This window comes from Anser cygnoides, chromosome 13 (assembly GCF_040182565.1).
Source record: "Anser cygnoides isolate HZ-2024a breed goose chromosome 13, Taihu_goose_T2T_genome, whole genome shotgun sequence".
Classification (NCBI taxonomy): Eukaryota; Metazoa; Chordata; class Aves; order Anseriformes; family Anatidae; genus Anser; species Anser cygnoides.
In genome coordinates, this window is record NC_089885.1 from 7,976,473 (window position 1) to 7,995,823 (window position 19,351).

Consider the following 19,351-nt stretch of genomic DNA (forward strand, 5'->3'; position numbering starts at 1 on the left):
GTGTTCTTTGCATCTGTACAGTCAGGAGGCAGCAGTCAAATTTACTTTATGACTCTTGGTCAAAATGTACTATTTAACTGGTAAATCATATCAAAATGAAGGATGCTTTGAAATTCCCTGTAGCTAGCAGTGTAAAATGCTTGAAGGTAATATATGCAAATTTGCACTTTTTACCTACAAAAATATTGTCATATAGAATTCATATTCTTTCAGTTTGGAAAGAATTCCATTTTCCTGTCAAATTACTGCAAACATGTTTAGTTTGTCTTCTCAAACATGTTGCAAACCAAGACTGTATTCAGAGTGTTAGAGCAACTTTAATGAAGAATGTAAAGTCCCTGTACTCAGAAGAGTTTACAGTTTCTTTTTTTACAGATAATGTAATATTATCATCTTGAACTGAAGTCTCTTTCTTTTTTGGACAGCAACATCTATAGGTAGATATAAAAACAAACAAGTTGGATGGCAAATTGGAATCTATTTTGAATTGGTTTTTGGTTGTTTTTTATTTTGAGCAAGTTTTACTGTTGCACCAAGACTCACTTGTGTGAGTCTTACAATCAGTGGAAGAGTGACCTTTCACAAAGGGGCTTACCTCAGACGCAGACTGAGGGATTGTGTCCTGCAGTAGGGAGAATGCGTGCATTTCACTGCAGAGCTGTTAAAGCAGCTACTTTGGGACGTGCCCCACGTGGTAGATTTTACAAAATGCAGGGGACAGACTTCGTGTTTCTCTCAGGGCTGGACGCCTGAGCCCATAGACACAGTTACTGTAGAATGTATTTGTAAAAAACAGTTTAAATAGTAGTTTGTCAAAATCATATATGCATAAAGCGTTAGGGACCTGAACCTGTAATTTTTACTCAAACAAGGGACCCATACTCATGTGAGTTGATTTAATGGCACTACCCCTGTATATAAGGGCACAGGATCAGGCACCTTCTTTTCTTTCCTTCTTGCTCTTTCAGCAACAAGTCTTCATGTATTTGTGTGTAAATATAATCTTTTCAAAATGGGTATTAACAAATGTATTCTTAATATAGTTATGAAAATATCCAGAGTTATTCTATTATAAATAAGAAAATATAAATAATTTCAGGTGCTTTCTATGCTAACTGCATCTAAATAAAGCTGCATCCACTAGTGTTATTGGTGCCAGTGTTTCTGCATAAACTCTGTTCTCAGGGGCATGTAACTTGGCCATAAAACTAAACAGACATTCTGTGATTAAATTGTAGGGTTTAATGCAGTCAGCATTTAGCTGATATTTGGATGTGCTTTGAGAATGTAAAGCATCAAGTGTAACACAAAGGAGCTTATTCCAGACATGATATAGTATGGATGACACTGTAGGCAAAAGTGAAATTGGTAGCTACAGTGTTTGAAAATAGTTTGGTTTTGTTTTTACTTGAAATATGTGATACTGGAAGGTGCAGGGAAAGTGTGATTCTGTGTATTGGAATATCTGGTTGTCTACCTCAAGGATGATGATTCAAAATTTGCTAAGGGGAGAAATAAAGCTGTTAAAACTGGTAGCTGTTTTGTACAGCATGTCAAATTAAGGTAGTGTTAGCCATCATTTTGTGACTGACGGGTGCTCAGACTGCAACCATCAGCTCCAGAATTGGTATCTTCCCATATAATATCAGCAGAGAATCAAATTAGGGACTAATCGCCTCTTCTCCATGGTGGCACCTCAACTGCTGCAGGTAGATAGAGATGCTAACACTGTTCCTCTGTGTTCTTTGGCTATGTGGAGGACCGCACTTTCCAAAGATATTAACCTAGCACTTTTCATGAGCACTAGCTTATCTCAAAATGTATAGTGTTTTTTTATGAAGTATTTTCCTCTTAAATGGTTAAACTTACAGAAAAAAAAAAAGCCTAAGCCATACTAAAAAATATATGCAGTTACATACTCAAAGTAAATTTAAATGCATGCAAGTGATCAGCTTGTGTGCAAATTTAAAATCTGTGTGGTATGCATTGCTCGGGCAAAGCTGTGTGAAAACAGGTCTCTGGCTATTTGTAGTAATGCTCCTACCTGTTGTCCGTGCTAGGGCTGGGACAAATGAGAAAAACAGAGATATTTTAGCCTGGCGTGGCTCCCTGTGCTACTGAGCACGGGGCTTATTTTGTTCTACTGTCACCAAAACCCAACAAAACAAAAACAGAGATGAAAGTTACAATTACAAGCAAAAGAAATTACAATCAGAAATACAATTTACTTGCTTTTACTTCAAATAAAAAAATCTAAGAGGCTGTGAAGAAAGAACACCTTTCATTTTGTACCCAGTGGGTGTGCAAAACTTGCTTGCAAAACTGCTCTTGCTATAAGCAATCAGTGACCCAGGCTGCTCTACAATATTTTTAAAGTGTGCTTATCACAGCAGCCTCTGCATAACATGGACGGCAGGTGAAATTTTCCTCTTCTCCCATTTTGGCGACGACAGGTAGGAGGCAGGTTTTTCCTGATGCTAGACAGTAGTTTAAACGGATTTAACGGAGTACAGTGGGAATTCAGATAAGACCGTGCCAAGAGATTAAAGAAGCAAAATGTCATCAAACTCGTTTAATATTACTGCAACAGAGAAGTTTGACAGTAAGTTGACACTCTGTGAAGATGTTTAGCTCTCTACCAAGAAAAACAAAGTGGGTTTGAGAGAGGGGATGTGTGCTACTGCATTAAGATGTTAAACTCTCGTTCTGCTTCCTTCTATTAGTTCTCTTTTCTTTTGAGCTATGATTCAAGTCAGTGGTTGGATTTTCACCTGTCACTTTGCATGTAAAACCATTGGAATTATTGGGATTAACATCCGTGTGTAAATAAGGAAAGAATCAGGACCTTGGAGGTGAATGCTTTTAAAGGATTTAGAAGTGGTATTCCAAATAGTAAGGCAATGAGGTGTAACAAGGAGAAGAATGTGTCATTTGCTCTCTATCAAGAGAAAATCAGAAGGAGTGAAGATGAGAAAGCTCAGAGATGTTGAGAAGAGTAACTGAAGAGAGTAGAAATAACTGAAGAGGAGGGAAAAGCTGAAGAAAATAAACGAGTAGTCAAAGGGAGGCAGTGGATGTCTGGCATGGTGTATTGCTGTAGGAGGAATAATAAAAAATAAAAGTTAAGAAATGTTAAGGAAAGTAACCAAAGAAATGGAAAGGTATCTGGAGTGACGGGGTGGTCTGAACGCTGAATGAGGGTGCTCTGAATGGTTATTAAGTAAAAGCTCAAAGGCTGGGAAAAAAAAAAAAATCGAGAGACCCAAGGTTTTCCTGATATAAGTTTAACTATGCAAAATGTGTATCAGCTCTGTGGTTTCATTCTGTGAGGAGTTTCTCTGGCTGTATGTACCCTCTCTCTAACTCTTAGGACCACAGGGTGAACTGCCGAACAGTTTGGTTTTCCTCTCATTTCACTTTGATGTGAACCAACGCAATAGGGGCAGCAGGGCAGAACATCACGGTTCCACACCTGTGTTCCTTTGGTACATGCAGTTGCCTAACGGCAGGTGGTGCTCCTAACATTGCATTTGCCCAACCAAGTGTGCACTAACACTGCAGCGAGATCGTTTTCTATGTGCCTGCTTTCATTTAAGAACGGGTGAACTCTATTCTGCAGCCTGACCCTTGATGCGTGACTCCAAAACCTGGGAACAATGCAAGCTGTGTACTGTACGTCATGTATGTGGGTTTTTTATTGTTCCCTAATGTTCGACTTGTACAACTGAAACTAATAAAAAAACTCTGAAAATCAAAACTAATGCTGTCCTTGTAAAATTTTGTTATCTTGGCATAAACTATTGTAGAAGTCATATAAAGCTTTGTTTGTTTTCGAAACCCAGTCAGCACACCTACAGAAATGCCTGGCTCTTTCTGCCTGCACCTGTCTTTAGAGATGAAATAACATACTTCCCTGCAGTGGATAACGATGTTGAGGTGACAACTGGAGTTCAGACTCCACAGAATGCAAGTAACGGTGACAGCCAGCGCTGTGCTGTGCGCCGTGCTGCTAACGAGCTTTACAAGCAAGTTCCCGTGCTTCTGCCTTTTCCTTGCACACACCCCCAGTGGACCCAGAGAGAAACAACAGCTGGAAGGCACTGACACGGCAAGAACTGGTTTTATGACTGTTTATCAGCCTGAAGCCAGTGTAGCCCCTTCGCTTCTTCTCAGGTATGCTCACGTCGCCTTTGTTGCCGCATATAAAATTTACCTGACGTGAGAAGTGATGGCACATTGTAGCTGTAGCATTTAAGAGTGAGAATTAAGAAATTTGTCATTTATGCCAACGCTGGAATTGAAAAGGATGAGTTTATATATATATATACACACATATGATTTTTTTTAATAATAATAATTAAAAAGATTATATTGAAATAAAGTTGGTTTTTTTAGAACCAGCATGAAAAATCTTGTACCCAGCTCCAAATATGTGTCAAGACTTGCAGGTGAGGACCCCAGGGTTTACTCTTGAGGTGGTCCTTTGTTTTCTGACTGTAGGTAAGCGTTACCTTGGCAAAGGTTAGTAACACACTGAGAAGTGGCAATCTTCTTAAGCTCTGTTTTTCTCCTTGCTTTTAATATTGTCAGATTTTTCAGAGGTGTGGCTATGGGTTCCATCTTCCCTGTCAATTTTTACCAGTTCTTTTTTCTTCTTTTTTACCCCTTTGATCAAGATGGTTCTGCTGTTGCCAGGGAAAAATTCTAAGGCCAATATTTTTCCATGTTTGTTTTTATAAAAAGACGGAAGCAAATTTCTCCCTTCATAAAAAGCAGACAGATGAACAAACGGGCAGGCTTTTCTCTGCAAAAGTTTCAGGAAGCAGAACTTTGAAAGTAACCAGCAAACCGGCCTTTGTACCTTTTACTGTGAAAATAGAAGCCCATTTGCCATTCCCAGTAATGCTTCTCCATTTTTGGCCTAGTTACAGATGGAAAAATAAACGTTCACATGTGCTCAGTATAATCTCTTGCAAAAGCCTATCTCCTAAAGTCCTAGGAGGTGTTTTACTTGAGCCTGAATGGCCTGGTCATAAGAAGGAAACTTAATATGAAGGAAGCCTAAGGAAAGCTTATAAAAAAAAGCTGGAGAGCAACTTTCTGCTCAGGGAGACAAGGGGGAATGGTTTTAAACTAAAAAAGGGGAGATTTAGATTAGATGTTAGGAGGAAATTCTTCACTCAGAGGGTGGTGAGGCACAGAACAGGCTGCCCAGAGATGCTGTGGATGCCCCATCCCTGGAGGTGTTCAAGGCCAGGCTGGATGGGGCTTTGGGCAGCCTGGGCTGGTGGGAGGTGTCCCTGCCCACAGCAGGGGATGGAACTGGGTGGGCTTTGAGGTCCCTTCCAACCCGAGCTGCTCTGTGATTCTATGGTCTCATCCTACCCTTAATTGTAGTACGATGATGTGGCAAATATTGACTAAACAAAAAGCAAACTGGCCCAACTAAGGCACTTGTTTGTGTGACCGGTAAGTAAAATTCAACTGTCTAGCAACAAAATAGAATTAGTCTTTCTCTGCTCATCCTTGTTCATGATCCTCTCCTGCTCCCATCCCAAGTTGTTCAACCGAAATGCTATTGTGAAAACAGAAAGTTGCAGACTGCTAGAAACTGAATGCACCTGGAGATGCAGGAGCAAGTTCCAGACTCCACATCTATATGCTGTAGCACTGGTTCATGTGCTACAGCCCCTGGCATAAACACAAATCATGGAAGAGGTGCACACTGGACTCCAGGACAGCTTTCTGTCATCAACAAATCAGACCAGGCCTCTCCATGACCCTTCTTAAGGTAGCAGCCATAATCACACTAATATGTGACTTGCTTAGTCCTCCTCCTCCACACGCACACTTCATTCTAGCCTTACACACTCGCATCTTTTTTGTGCTGTATGTTCTGTAACGTGCTGCACAAAAGAAGCACATCAGTGCCAAAAAGCAACAGTAAGATAGTTGTTAGATTCTATTCAACGAAATCAAGCAACTGTTTATTTAGAACCTGTAGGGTTGCTAAAAATGCCTTCCCTTCCTGGCTATTAGCAGGCACTAATAAGAGACAAAAATTCCTTTCTCCCTGGAAAAAAACCACCCTACCTTAAGAGCCCTTCAAACCTACTGTGACTCATTAGAACTGCCCTGATCCAAGTTGTATCCGTGCTGCACCTAACGGCATAAACAGAAATTTCTACTGTCTCTATGACAAAAATACACTTCTGCAAAGAAATCAATGCAAGTCTGCGGTTTTGGGGTTATCTCCCATCATATCTGAAACTAAAATATCTTCATACACTTTGTAATTTGCCAAATATTTGCTAAAAAAATTGCCAAATATTATAAATAATGTAATTTGTAAAAGAGTACAGCTAGGCAGCAAGATACAACTATACACCTGCACACAATGCAAGCTACAGAGTATATCAAACAAACTGTAAGTACTTTTGTATTACCTATTGCTGCTGGAGCTCAAATGAAATGGCATTTTAATTTTATCTTTGTTTTATATTAAAAAGTGGTTTGTTCCATGGTACCAAATTGCTCTGGAATTAAATTGGTTCTCCAAAGACCATCATAAAAGCTATCTTACAACTTCAGTGCCATGTTTAGACAGCTGTATTTAAGTTAAATGAAACACGAGCAAACTGCAATCTATATTAAAGGTTTTCTCGTAGACTAACATCTGCGCAACGAATCAAGGTTCCACATAACAAAAGTGTAAGAGATCCTCCTGCTGACAGCCCATCGCTTTCTTAACCTGTTCTTCAAAATGCACAGAGCTGGTTAAAGGGCAAGAGCATGTCATCTGGGCAGGCACCTCAAATGTTATTTTAGTATTATTTAATCATATCCTGTTATTTTCAAGGTTGAGTTAACAAAAGCACCTAAGAGATGAGGATGAAATGTATTGGGAAGGCTATTTTATTTTTTGTCCTCAAAACACCTTGTGGCAAACAACTGCTTTACAGTAAGCTTTATGATCTTGCGCAGTAACTCATTTCTTTTTAAATCTACAGCATCACATTGTATACTTTTATGCTCTTCATTTTGCAAATATGTATTAAACATAGTATTTTACAGAATGTAGTAAGGTTCTTCTATTCAGCATAGCCTGCTCCTCACTGCTATAGAGGCTGACTGCTGTTTTTCTGAAGGTGTGTTGTACATAAAAACTGAGATCCTCAGCTCTTAACTTTTTAAATTCTGATGCAGCCATTTGACGGCTTGTCACCATTCCTTACTGATTCTCCAAGTCTTTCTGAACTTCTAGTTTCTAATACAATCTCAGACTCCATCCATCCCATCCCACTGGTCAGGTATGGCAGGGTGACATCTAGACGAACTAAAGATGTAACTGGTCATTGAAGCACGCTGTTGATGTGCAGTCAGAGATTTACCCTGCTTCAGTTTTTAAATTGGTGTGTTAGCTAGACACCTGCTGGTGAGAAAGAAGGCAGCAGGAGTAAGTCTCTGGGAAAGGAACTATCTTGTATCTGAAACTGCAATGCATACAAATTTATCCAAAATTTAGAAAGTATTAACTCTACTATCCATCCATATTAGTCCATTATCACTCCATAAAAGCTACAGCTTCATCATTTTCCTGAGTCAAAGCCCAGTGACTTACAATAACAAAAAATCCTGAAGACGGTGGTGGTACATGTACCAATTAGTACTGCTTTAAATAAAATAGCTTTCTTCTGCAAATCATATCACAAAGCACAATGCAGAGCAGCTGGGAACAGCCCACAGCTTTCCCTCATAATGCCTAGAGACTCACTTAACAGTCAAAAATATTGTACACCATGGCTCCCTGGGTACGGTTTGCATGTGATGTGAAATCATATCCTGTGTGATCTCACTAAAAAGGTGTTTGGGTTGCGATCACTTCTTAAATCACAAATGCCACTTTATCAGTCCACACAACAGAATGTGTGTTTACAGGGGAAAACGAAACAAAAAACCAACAACCGTTAAAGTTTTACTCAATACTCTGGCTTCAACATAGATAGCAAGAATGACTAATATCAGTTTTCCTCAATAAGGAGTGCACTATTACATCAAATCCATAAATTCATCCAACTACTAGGGCAGTCCAAAGGCCAGTAAAGATTTGTTTTTATACCCCAATGTCTGAATTTTTTGGTCTGTTTTAAATGGTTTTAAACAGCTTTTCCCATTTCCCTATGGCAAAGGCAGCAGCCTGAGAATACAGTCATTCACCGAGAACTGCTTTTGGCCCAGCATTTGAAACAGCACGGCCTAGGCTGGAGCCCCACTTTGGTCTTCTGGATTTCTAAAAGTTATCGGGAGTGGTGCCATGGTAAGTACTGGGCACAGCTTCTCTTCTTTTAGTGGGTGACATTGGTAGTAGGGGGACAGTTGGACCAGCTATCTTGGAGGTCTTTTCCAACTTTAATGATTCTGTGATTCTCTTCTGGCCCTTTTATCCTTACTTACCTTGCCTTCCTGCTCTGTCCTGCTGAGCAGGGGAGCTTGGCTTTATGTAGGCTTTATAGCCTATTAGGTTCTAATATAATAGGTTCAAGTGCTAATAGCTATATATATATTGCTATATATATTTATGTATTAGCAAATGCTAATGTATCAAGTAATATAATAATAGTAATTTAATAAAGTGTTAAATACAAAATCCTTGATCCCCAGAACTTCAATTAATATTGGAAGTGATCACGGGATCATAAAGGGTAACAGAATCTCCTTGATGGTGGCAGAGGGATGAAAGTCAATAGTAAAAAAGTAAGGCTGCATGCTTGGGGACCACCAAAAGCAGCTCCTCCAGCTGGATGTTAACTCATCCCCCGCTGCTGGGAACAGCAGCGGCGGCAGATATGAGCAATTTAAAGCATCGGGGGCTATGATTGCCAACACGCCACAACGACCAAGAAGACAAACACCATTCAGGGGTTATCACCCTGAGGGCACAGGGGCACCGTTAGGCGCGCGGTCAATCCCTCAAAGAAAACCGAGCGGGGGAGCAGGTGCCTCAGGGAGCCCCCTCAGCGTGCCGGCGCCGAGCAGGCACCCCGTTTGTCACCAGGGGGGGCTGCAGGAGCCGGGGGACACAGCCCCGGGCGGGTCCAGGCGGGCCGCCTTCCTGTCACCGTCCCCCCCCCCGCCCCGTTACCGCGACCGTTGGGCGCTCTGACTGGAACGCGCGCGCGCAGCAGCCCCGCCCCCGGCCGCGCCATGGCGGCGCCGCGGCTCAGCCCCTGACAGCAGCAGCAGGCCGCCCGCCATCGCCGCCGTCCCTCGCCGCCGCCTTCGCCGCCTCCTCCCGCCACTCTCCCCGGCGGGAGGAGCCGCGAGGAAGCTGTCATGCAGGAACCCGGCCCGGATCCGCCCGACCCTACCGACAACAGCACTCCCACCTCCCCAGGCGGCGGCGGGGAGGCTTCGTGGCTGCTCGGGGTCTTAGAGGCGGCGCGCGGCGCCTCCCTCCTCAGCGCCTCCCCCGCAGAGACGCCGCCGTTGACCGTGGTGGCGGTGGAGCGGTACCTGGCCGAGGCTCCGCCGTCCGCCCCGCCGCCGCCGTGCCCCGCCGCCGCCGTGCCCCCGCAGTACTGGTACGACGTGACCCTGGCGGACGGCTCCCGGCAGGAGCGCTGCCACCTGGCTCCGAGCCTCAACGGCCTGGTGCAGCGCGGCCACCTGCGGGCCGGCGACCGCCTGCGCCTCACGCGCTGCTCCTACCTCTACGACGAGCGGCGCCTCCGCTACGGCTTCCCCTGCCTGGAGGGCGTCGAGCGGGTGGCCGGGGAGCCGCCCGCCGTCCCCGTGGCCGTCGCCTCAGCGCCGCGCTGCCCGCCCCTGCGCGGCGAGAGGAAGCACTACCTGCCGCTCTGGAACAACGAGGATCCCTACGGGGACGCCTGGGAGGCCGAGAAGCCGCCGGAGAAGGTGGACGTTGATGGTAAATGGGCGACTGGGGGGACGGGGTGGTGGGTGCGGAGCTCCTCTGGGTGGGGTGCTGAGGGGGTGTGCGGTCGGGTGGGGGATTTGAGGGGTCTGCCCGTCAGGGGGGTGCCCCCGGAACGCCAGCTGCTCTCGAGGTGGGTGTCCTGCTGATGGATAGCGCTCTGTGTCCTCCTGCACGTGTCCCTCTCCTTACAGTCCATATAAACATCAATCACCCAATTATACACAGGTGGCGCAGGACCAGGTTTCGTGGTGTTAGCAAATAAACCTCTTGAAATATGTGTAATCTTACTCTGTGCACTTTACAACTGAAAACCCTTGAAATGTCCACTCTTCTTTCTCTCCTCTTTAACATCAGTCTCTAAGCTGACTTCTCTTGGTCAGCTGGAAATGACATGGAGAAGCAGAGTTCACTTCCATCCGCTGCTTGTCAGAGTGCTGCACAAGTCTAGGCTAAGGTACTACGGGAAGCCAGAGAAAAAAATGGATGTGCCGTATCAGGTAAGGAGGCATAAGGCTGTAAGTTAGTGCTCTTGAACAAATGTTATAGGATATTTGGAAGTTACTGTTCCCATGTAGTAAACACATTAACACTTATGTTGTAGATAACTTTATATTAAAAATGCTTCATAAAAATGCTAGGCCCTTCCACGTATGGAAATGGTGGAGTTGCTGGTAGTACATACAAACATTAGTAGATGTGTTTCAGTTACTATAGTCCAGTTGAGATTTCTCTGTGAAAAGACAGAATATTTGCTTAAAAGACTGTTTTCTGGTCTGTATGCTTTGGAAGTTGGAGTTAGTCTGTCTTGTACCCCCCAAAAATAATACTAATAATTTTTTGTCCCTTAATTTTTGCACCAGATGACTTCCAGATAAATTTTTTTTTGTAAAACTCTTGCTGGTCTTCCTAATATGTTGAGCTTTTCGCGATATTTTATGTAGTGCTTCTTGGAAATGGACACTGCAGGTGTGTTTGATTGTTCACAGGTGCACCCATCAGCTGCTCGCTTATTTCTTCTGCCCTTAGAGGGGTGTTGGGGAGAACATTGGAAGAGCAAAAGCAAGGAAAAACTCGTGTGCTGAGATAAAAACAGTTTGATTAAAACTGAAGGGAAGAAGGGGGAAAACCAAAAAAGTGATGCAAAGGCAGACTGATGTCTGACCAGTCTCAGAGCAACAGGTACTTGGGAAAGACTGTCCCCCAGTTTCATTGCTGAGCACGATGTTATGTGGCGTGAAACAATGTGTAGGTCAGACCAGGTCAGCTGTCTCGGCAGTACCACCTGCCGGCCTCCTGGCCACCCCTTGCTTACTTGCTGTACGGGAGACACAGAAAGGCCAGCAGTAGCTGAAACACTAGTGTGTTATCAGTGCTGTTTTAGTCACAGACCTGAAACACAGCACCATGCAGGCTGCTCTGAAGAAAATTAACTCCATCCCAGTCAGACCGCTTACTGGAGGGCAACATTTCACAAACAGGTCGGATAACTCCTATTTCTTCCATGGGGACAGAGGGGTATGGAACTTGTTAATGAAAGGCCACGTTCGCCTCTTGTTCCACGTTTCCATTCCCTTTCACACAAAGATGAATCTGGGTCTTTTACTGGAGATGATTCTTAGTAGACAGTCTACTGACTGACGTTTGTTTTGGTGGATTTCTACCTCGTAAGACCATTCGTTATAAGACTGTTTAAAAAAAAAAAAAAAAAAAAACACAAAAAACAACTTCTTACCGCTCAGTGATCTGTTCAGTTATGGATTCAAAGCTTTCCCATTTAAGAAAAGTAGGTAGAAGTCTTTGTCATAAGTACAATTTCAGTGAAAAGATGGTGGTTTGCAATGCAGATCTTCTATGTGTTTTTTCAGCTTGAAAATAGTCTTGTATCATGTTTTTGTCATGAATGTGACCCAATGAAAATGCAGCTTCTCAACTTTCCATGGAGACATTTTGAAGTATTATTCTAAATACTGCATTCTATCTGATAAGGAAGACTCTTTTCCCCATTGATTCTTGTGGACAGTATTTCCCAAACCTCCTCCAAAAAAGCACAGAGTGAAACTGGCATCACCTACTGTTACTGAGCAGTGGAAGGATAAGAGTTTGGGCTGGCGGAGTTGTGGATGATTTTTTCTCTGGAAACTGGGGATTTCTTCAATGCCAGCGTTCAGTACAAGTTTTGGAACATAATTTGGATCCATTTGTAATAAGTGAAGTCATTCATGAGTCAAGTAGCTGGTGTATTATTTAAAGAAAAAAAAGGATGATGATAAAAGATAAATGTATTTTTGTCTCCTTTTTTTTTAGGCTTACTTTGAAGTTGCTGATAGCTCAGGCATGATGTCGATGGTTTTGTGGAATTCGTTATGTCCCGAATGGTATAACAGTATGAAGGTTGGCACGGTACTACTTCTTGAACAGTATGCTATCAAAAACAGTTATCCATTTAAAACAAAGCCAACCCCGGGAGATTCACAGATGAAGAGATTTGCTACAATTGGTTAAGTATTGCAGAAATCTGTTTTGATTCAGTGAAATAGAGCTGTAAAAAGGGGAAATAGAAAGTAAAACAGCAAGTGATCCGTTGCCAAGACTGAATGATGTGATATATATCTGTAATAACTTATTCTTCCCTGTTTATATTTGAATCACGTTTATGAAGTTTTTTGCCACAATTAGATAAAACCTTTATTTAAAAAAAATAAAGATAAAAATCTCTGATTTCAAGTATTGAGTTCATAATGCTGGGCCTCTGGTACTGAATTTTAATCTGATTCTGCTTCTTCCTGATAAGTAAAACAGATACCCTTTGTGCACTGTTTGCACATGCTTCCAGGTCGTTGAAGCACATAGTCACCTGCTCTGACTGTAGGCTTTAGTGTGGTCAGGCCCTGGTGTATCTGCAAAACTCCACTGAGTAAAAATTTGCATTGGTGACTGCTGTCTGTACTGAAACAGCAGCACCATGGGAGTTCATATTTGAAGAATATTCCTTGACTGTGAGAAAGCGTTTTCTTACTTGCTGTTGTTTGACAGCTATTCAAGGGAGCTGTGCCACAGGAATACAAGTGGTGCAATAGAACAGTAATAGCCTTTTCAAACTAGATTTGGTCTACAGTTGTTTTTTTTCTCTCCCACTTCACTGAACATGAGGTTTTTTTCCCCTTATATGCTTATGTTCAGAACAAAACAACAGCTAACATTCAGAAAATACGAACAACTGCCTTGAAACAAGCAAATATGTGTTTGTGATGGATGATGCATGTATAACTTATTAACAATGACAGTTTCCTAATGCAGTTGCTACAGTGCATGAAAATAAACAATATTTTCACTGCTAGAAGCAGTGTATTCTCTGTCTAATGTATCTTCACCTTAAAATCAGATCTTAATGTGTGGAGCGTTTGTGATGAGTTGACAGGAGAGAGAAATGTTCAGCTGGGAAGGGAAGTTTGGGAGGGGAGCTGATGATGTTTATAAACAAGCCCTCAAGCGATCATAATTGCTGCAAAACCTTTCTATGGGAAGAGAACAGAGTAACGTACACCCTGAGGTGACTTTCCCTATGGGTAAACGACTTCAATCCTAATGGCTTCATTCACACTACACTACTGATTTCTGCAAGTATTAGTGGTGTAGAAATGTTGATGGAGAGATCAAAATAGAAAATGAGACCGATGGCCCATAAATGATAGTATCTAATGGGAAACTTAACCAGTCTGTAGTAAGGTGCCACAGAGTACTTTCAGACCACAGATAAATCTTTGGTTCATAGCAGCATGTATGTGCAGTATCTTATTTCTTAGCTCAAAGCTCAGAATTTTGTTTCAATATGAACTTATAAAGCATATTGGGCCCTGTGGTGGTAGATCTTGAGTCCATATATCCTACAAGAGGAGAGTGTGGAAAGAATAACATCTAGAAAATTTCCTAGAGCAGTTACAGTTGATTTTATGCAGCTCTTGGAGCATGATCCGTTGTTGTTCAGATGTCAACATACGTGAAATGTAGTGCCTCACTAACTACTCAACATAAAAATCTCTGTATTTCAATTTTTAAAGCATGCACAATGGGTGTTCCAAAAATTCTTCAGATAGCTAGTTAAAGGATTCAGTTATGGATTGCTCAAGTAACAATTACTTTGTTTTCATAATCAGTTCCAATTTGTAATTCAATCATACCACCTTTCCAGTGTTCCTTATGACCATTCACCTGTAAATGTTTTTAAATGGTTAGGGGGCTAGGGGGGTTAACAAAGCTAGAGTTCGTTAGTGTACAAGGGAAGGGGCTTTGAAAATTAAGAGTTCTACAAGATGGTATGCTTCTGGCATACGTCTGGTTTTCTGTGAAGCGAGTTCTGTGTTGCCCACTTGTTTCATTTGCAGTGTTGTATGACATGCTAAGAGGTGCTGTTCTATAACCTAAAACTTGTAAAGCTTAAATACTTAGTACCATCATCTTGAATTCCACCTCTGGGCAATGTGTACGTCTCACATCACTGAATTTATGTGGTACTGATGAAAACAGCTGTTTCAAATAGCCCAGACTGACTTTCAGTTCTGAGTAATCCCAGTGTATAATCTTTGGCTGAGTATATGGCTTTCATCTAATCTCAAAATGACCAAAAATTTTTAAATTTGATGAATAGTTTTGATGGCTAGAAAGGAGTGGTATGTTTTCAGAAATTTTCTCACAAATACTGCCTGAAAACACCACGTGCAAAACCACATTAGTCCTCCAAATACACTTCTAGCAAGTAGCAGCCTGAAGAAAATTCTTAAGCAGGTCTGGTTTTACGTATAATGCCTTCCTGGTGTCACACCACGAGGGGGAAGGTCCTGATAGGTAAACAACTGTATAGGTTATTTATTCTTAGCAATTACTTTTCTGGGTGCATTATTCAACTAATCCCTTACCTGAGCCCAAGTATCTTGTGCAAACTGGATCAGAACAGTCTTTTTCATAACAGCAAGTTTTGTCTTGTTGTGAGAGAGACAATAGAGTACCACTTAGAACATTCTATATGCTGAAGCCATTCCTTCTGTATCTTTAGCTGGTTGCAACCCTCTGCCCCCCAGTACTCTACCATGTTTGAGATGCTAAATAGCATCTCAACACTTTGCTTAATAAATTAAAGTTTTCAGGGGTTATGATATAGAAATGCAAAGACCTTCTGTCTTCTTGCATGGCCACGTCATCGTTTCTGTCTTATTTATAACTGCCTGAACTGGTGTCATACACGGAAGTTCTCATCTGCTGGTTCTGTCTTCTGTCTTTCTTCATTGTCTGCAAATCAATTTTAGATTGTAGTGACACTTGAGAACAAAGAGTGAACAAATATTTCATAGTCTAGCAGTATCGTATTAATTTCTTTTGCTGTTTTTTAAAATACCTATCTGGAACAGACTAATTGGCTCATGTAGAGCATTGGAAAGTTTAGCATTGCTCACATTCAAAAGTTGCATTGTGGAATGCTGTACCTGCATTTCTTTTTCTCAATAGAAACATGAGGTTAGAGGACTTCGTGGACGATTTCATAAGCAGTGAGACGTGTTTGAAATATATCTTTTATGAAACTTTACCCAGTTTTGTTTCAGGTTTTGTTTTTATTTAAAATGAAAAGTGTTTTCTTGAATTTGTATTCATGCTTTACACGCTCCTGTCTTTTTTTTTTTTTGTCAGAAATCAGCCTTAATGTACGTGACCCACCTACCAAAATAAGTATCATTCCAGAAGAAATGGTTAAGCCAGAGTGGGGATTACCTGAAGTTAAATACCGCTTTATCACAAGGTAAAATGGAAATCAGTTGTTTGTCAAGCTGGAACTTAAATTTCATTAAATTACACTGAGTGTTAATTGGAAATATGATTTAAGAAATCTCTTAAGAAAGCTTTATGTTTTGTCATTCGTTAGTACCAACATTTTTGTTCTGTTCTGTTTTTAGGTCAGAGCTGGATAACTTACCAAACAATCATTCCTGTGATGTTATTGGTCTTGTGACATTTGTAGGAAGGATTGAACGAGCAAGGAAGAGAGGTTTTTCTATAAATACAACTCTCAGAATTTATCAAACCTTTTTTTAACTTTTTGAAGAAACACATGTTTTTCTTAATATTTGTTTATATAGAACGCAGTGAAGACTTCTGGCTCTATCGTTGGGCGCATGCCATTGATGGGACCTCAGAGCAACCATTTATACTGGAAATATTTGCAACTTCTCAGCCAGATGTGTTTGAGCGTATTCATCCAAGTATTTATCTCTTTACCGTACTTATTAATAACTGTTTGTAATGTTTTTCTACTTGGTCACTAATTTCAAATTCTGAATATAATTGCCATTGAATTTTTTTTAAAAGTGCCTTGGTTTATCTCCTAAAACAGAAAATAGCTGATCAGGAATTAAAAACTAAAAAAAAATTAAAAAAAAAAATAGTTCAAGTATTTGAAATTCTTGTCATACTGCAACCTGCCAGTTAATCTAGACAGATAGAGGCAGCACAACCTGGGGTTCATCTGACATGGTTAATTTCAAACAGAAATTTTAGGTTTTTTTGCCCAGGGCATCTCTTTCATCAGAAACAACTAAAGAAAGAAGGCAGCTCTTTAAATCTCTTACTCTCTTTGTCCATAAATAAATACTTTTTTATAGACAGGAATAATGTTAGATGATTGGATGAAGGGAGAGGTGAATGTGGAAAAGCTTTCTTTCTTTGAAAAAAATATTTTTAGCAATACAGAAATCATCTGAGAGCTGTGTTAGTTATTTTCTGTGAGTTTGTAATGTTACATTTCAAACTGGGGAATCCTTATGGATTTTTTTTAAAGGGCTTTAAATATTTCTCCTTGCCTTCTCTCTCTTTCCCTCCAAGCTACTCACCCTTCTTTTAACACTGTTATTATTTATTTTATTGACATCCTACCTGATACAGTGTCACATGTTTCAGTGCTAATAGGCATGCTGAAACTTTCTTGCACATTTCTTAAGTTGAAAATCTAATGACATCTCCATATACTAATTTATAACAAAGGCTAAATACATGCTAAAGGTCAAGAATTAAAATAACATGTTTTGACCACTTAGTTAAAATTAATCCAGTGTCAGTCGGTCTTGAAATTCTAAAATCAATTAAATACCCAGAAAAAAAAGTTTGTTTGTTTTTCTAGTGACATACTTGGTGTGTACACAGATGAGAGTGGTACGGGACCTCACTGACAATCCTTCCAGCACAATTTACCTTACGACTTCGAATGAAAGTCAAATATTCATTACAGGTAACTTAAAGTAGTTTTAGCTCTATGTGGTTCTAATTGTAATTGCTTGGACTATTACAAAAAAAAGGCGGCATATTGTATTCAGGTGAGGCGCTAATTGATGTATCTTATGAAAAGTACAAGTATTAGGTTAAGTGTTATGTTTACTAAATATTTTGGATTGTTTTAATCATTAGATAGTGTTGCAGTGAATATTGCCAATTTCTTAAAAAATGAAATATTATTTGCAGCTTTTCTGGGTTACAAATCTCCTTATTACAATAAAAAAAAATCAGTATGGTAAATTTATCTTAGTTAATATTTTCACTAATACTTGAGAGCTGTTATGTTTCATCTTTCCCAATGCAGAGGCCCTTGTGCAGAACACGTGGCCTGGAAAGGGTTGTCGTACTGGGCTTCACTGAAGGAGCATTCCTTCTAGAAATTCTTATTTGAAAACTCGGATCTGCAGTACAATACTCGTTACGGCCCTGCGATACTGTGCACTAGCTAGCATCAGTCAGCATGTCACAGCCAGGATCAGGCATAGCTTGTTGTAGTACTTGTGCTTTTTGATCAGGAGGCAGATATAGCACAGCGTTGTAGGTGAGAGGTGTAATGGCCTAATTGCAGGGGAGTATGAAATAAAGTAGATGCCTCTTTCCTGTGTTTATCTGTCCATCTCATTTCTTCAGATTTCCTATCATATTACTCACCCGGCCTGAGTCTTGCTGCTGACAAGGAGGAATAGGAGTATTATGTGCTAAAACATTATCTGAATGTAGTCATATATACACACATGGTCTCTTCTGACAAGCTGGGTAGGGTGTTTTGTGCTTAATTGGGCTAGCAAAACAAGCTAGTCTTTTTTCTTAACAGCTGATTTATATTACACCTAAATGAAAAGTTTGTGAGTCTTTTTTTACTTGTTTTCCTTCAGCATATTTTGTGCTTAGTTTTCTAATTAAATGTTTCTCTCTTGAGCTTTTCTTCAGACTAGCTTTAATTCATTTTATGTCTGTTTGCATCCTAAATGAGAACTACAGCTGGAGATGACAAACCATTGGATGAGATCTATTTCAATTCATAGCTTAGAAGTAGACCTGTTTATTTGAAGTAGACAATTTATTTGATGTAACTGGGATTTAGTCAGTATGTTGGTTTTAAACCAGACATCAATGAATACATACCTTACCAATTACCTGTCCGGATATTTGCTGGGCCCTATGAAGAGGATCTACCTGTTCTTTCCTGCTGAGGTTACAGAAGAATGAAGAATGTGTAGGTCTTCAGCAAAGGCAATGTAACGAAATGATTTCTGATCATTTTATTGTTGCATATACTCGTGAAAAAGTTTTCTAGTAGTATTGCCAATTGTTTTATTATTTAACATTTGGCTAACTTTCAGTATCAGATGCTAGTGTTAGCTGAGGAATTCAAGATACTCATTTTAAAATTAAAAGCTAGTGTCTATAACCTGCTTTATTTTTGATATCTGATTATTTTTGTTTTAAAAGGGTGTCACAAGGGCCAGCCATACACCAGAGATACCAAAGTGAAAAACTTCATTCACTGGACTAAAACACAGAGTGAAGCTGATCAAATGAAGAAAACTGTCATTGGTGGCTATTACCCTCTTCCTCGACCTCCAAATAGCTTTCTGAAGTATTGTAAAAGTAATAAAGGTATCGTATTGTCAAGTATCTTTAAGATTTGTAGCCTTTTTCAGTTCAGTCTTACTCCAAGCATTTGAAACATCAGTTAAAAAGTACTACAGTTATTATTAGTGATTACACGGATGTGTAATGTCTTCTAAGAAAAAATCCCTTTCGTGACTCATAATGTATCGTAGGCCAAATCCTCATCTTACAGAAAGTCAGATTTTGCACTTTGTGCATATAGTTGCAGGAGAATTGTAACAACTTACATGAGCTGCAAGTCTTCCCAGAAGTTTTACTCTGACTGCTCTGCTAAATCAGCATTAAAGACAGTTATTTGGAAGAACATAATTAATTAGAAATTTCACCTGAAAACATAAATTGTAATACCTGATAATGCTTATGAGGGGGAAAAGGGCATATTAATTTTTTTCATGTGATGTAAACAAGAGGATTTAAAATCCTTCAAAAACTTACTTTAAAATCAATTTCATACTTAGTAACATT

At 40.4% G+C, this 19,351-nt stretch overlaps 2 protein-coding genes and 1 long non-coding RNA gene across 4 annotated transcripts in view; 2 read left to right on the forward strand and 1 right to left on the reverse strand.

Moving 5' to 3' along the window:
• NRK (Nik related kinase) overlaps nucleotides 1-3,757 on the forward strand; it is a 100,725-nt gene extending 96,968 nt beyond the window's left edge. For both annotated transcript variants that reach the window (XM_013183667.3, XM_048075270.2), the window contains exon 31: nucleotides 1-3,757. In XM_013183667.3, coding sequence (XP_013039121.3) covers nucleotides 1-84 — 84 coding nt within the window. In that variant the 3' untranslated portion in view covers nucleotides 85-3,757.
• LOC136791869 (uncharacterized) lies at nucleotides 3,333-9,638 on the reverse strand. The gene is made up of 2 exons (XR_010834816.1): nucleotides 9,514-9,638; nucleotides 3,333-7,432 (listed from the first exon to the last, which is right to left on the reverse strand). It is a non-coding gene; the product is annotated as an uncharacterized lncRNA (long non-coding RNA).
• The window catches only part of RADX (RPA1 related single stranded DNA binding protein, X-linked), a 25,277-nt gene continuing 15,119 nt past the window's right edge, over nucleotides 9,194-19,351 (forward strand). Inside the window, exons 1-8 of the mRNA XM_013183631.3 lie at nucleotides 9,194-9,928; nucleotides 10,292-10,434; nucleotides 12,242-12,434; nucleotides 15,617-15,725; nucleotides 15,880-15,971; nucleotides 16,063-16,185; nucleotides 17,100-17,207; nucleotides 18,704-18,871. Coding sequence (XP_013039085.2) covers nucleotides 9,334-9,928; nucleotides 10,292-10,434; nucleotides 12,242-12,434; nucleotides 15,617-15,725; nucleotides 15,880-15,971; nucleotides 16,063-16,185; nucleotides 17,100-17,207; nucleotides 18,704-18,871 — 1,531 coding nt within the window. The 5' untranslated portion in view covers nucleotides 9,194-9,333. The remainder of the gene's footprint in view (nucleotides 9,929-10,291; nucleotides 10,435-12,241; nucleotides 12,435-15,616; nucleotides 15,726-15,879; nucleotides 15,972-16,062; nucleotides 16,186-17,099; nucleotides 17,208-18,703; nucleotides 18,872-19,351) is intronic.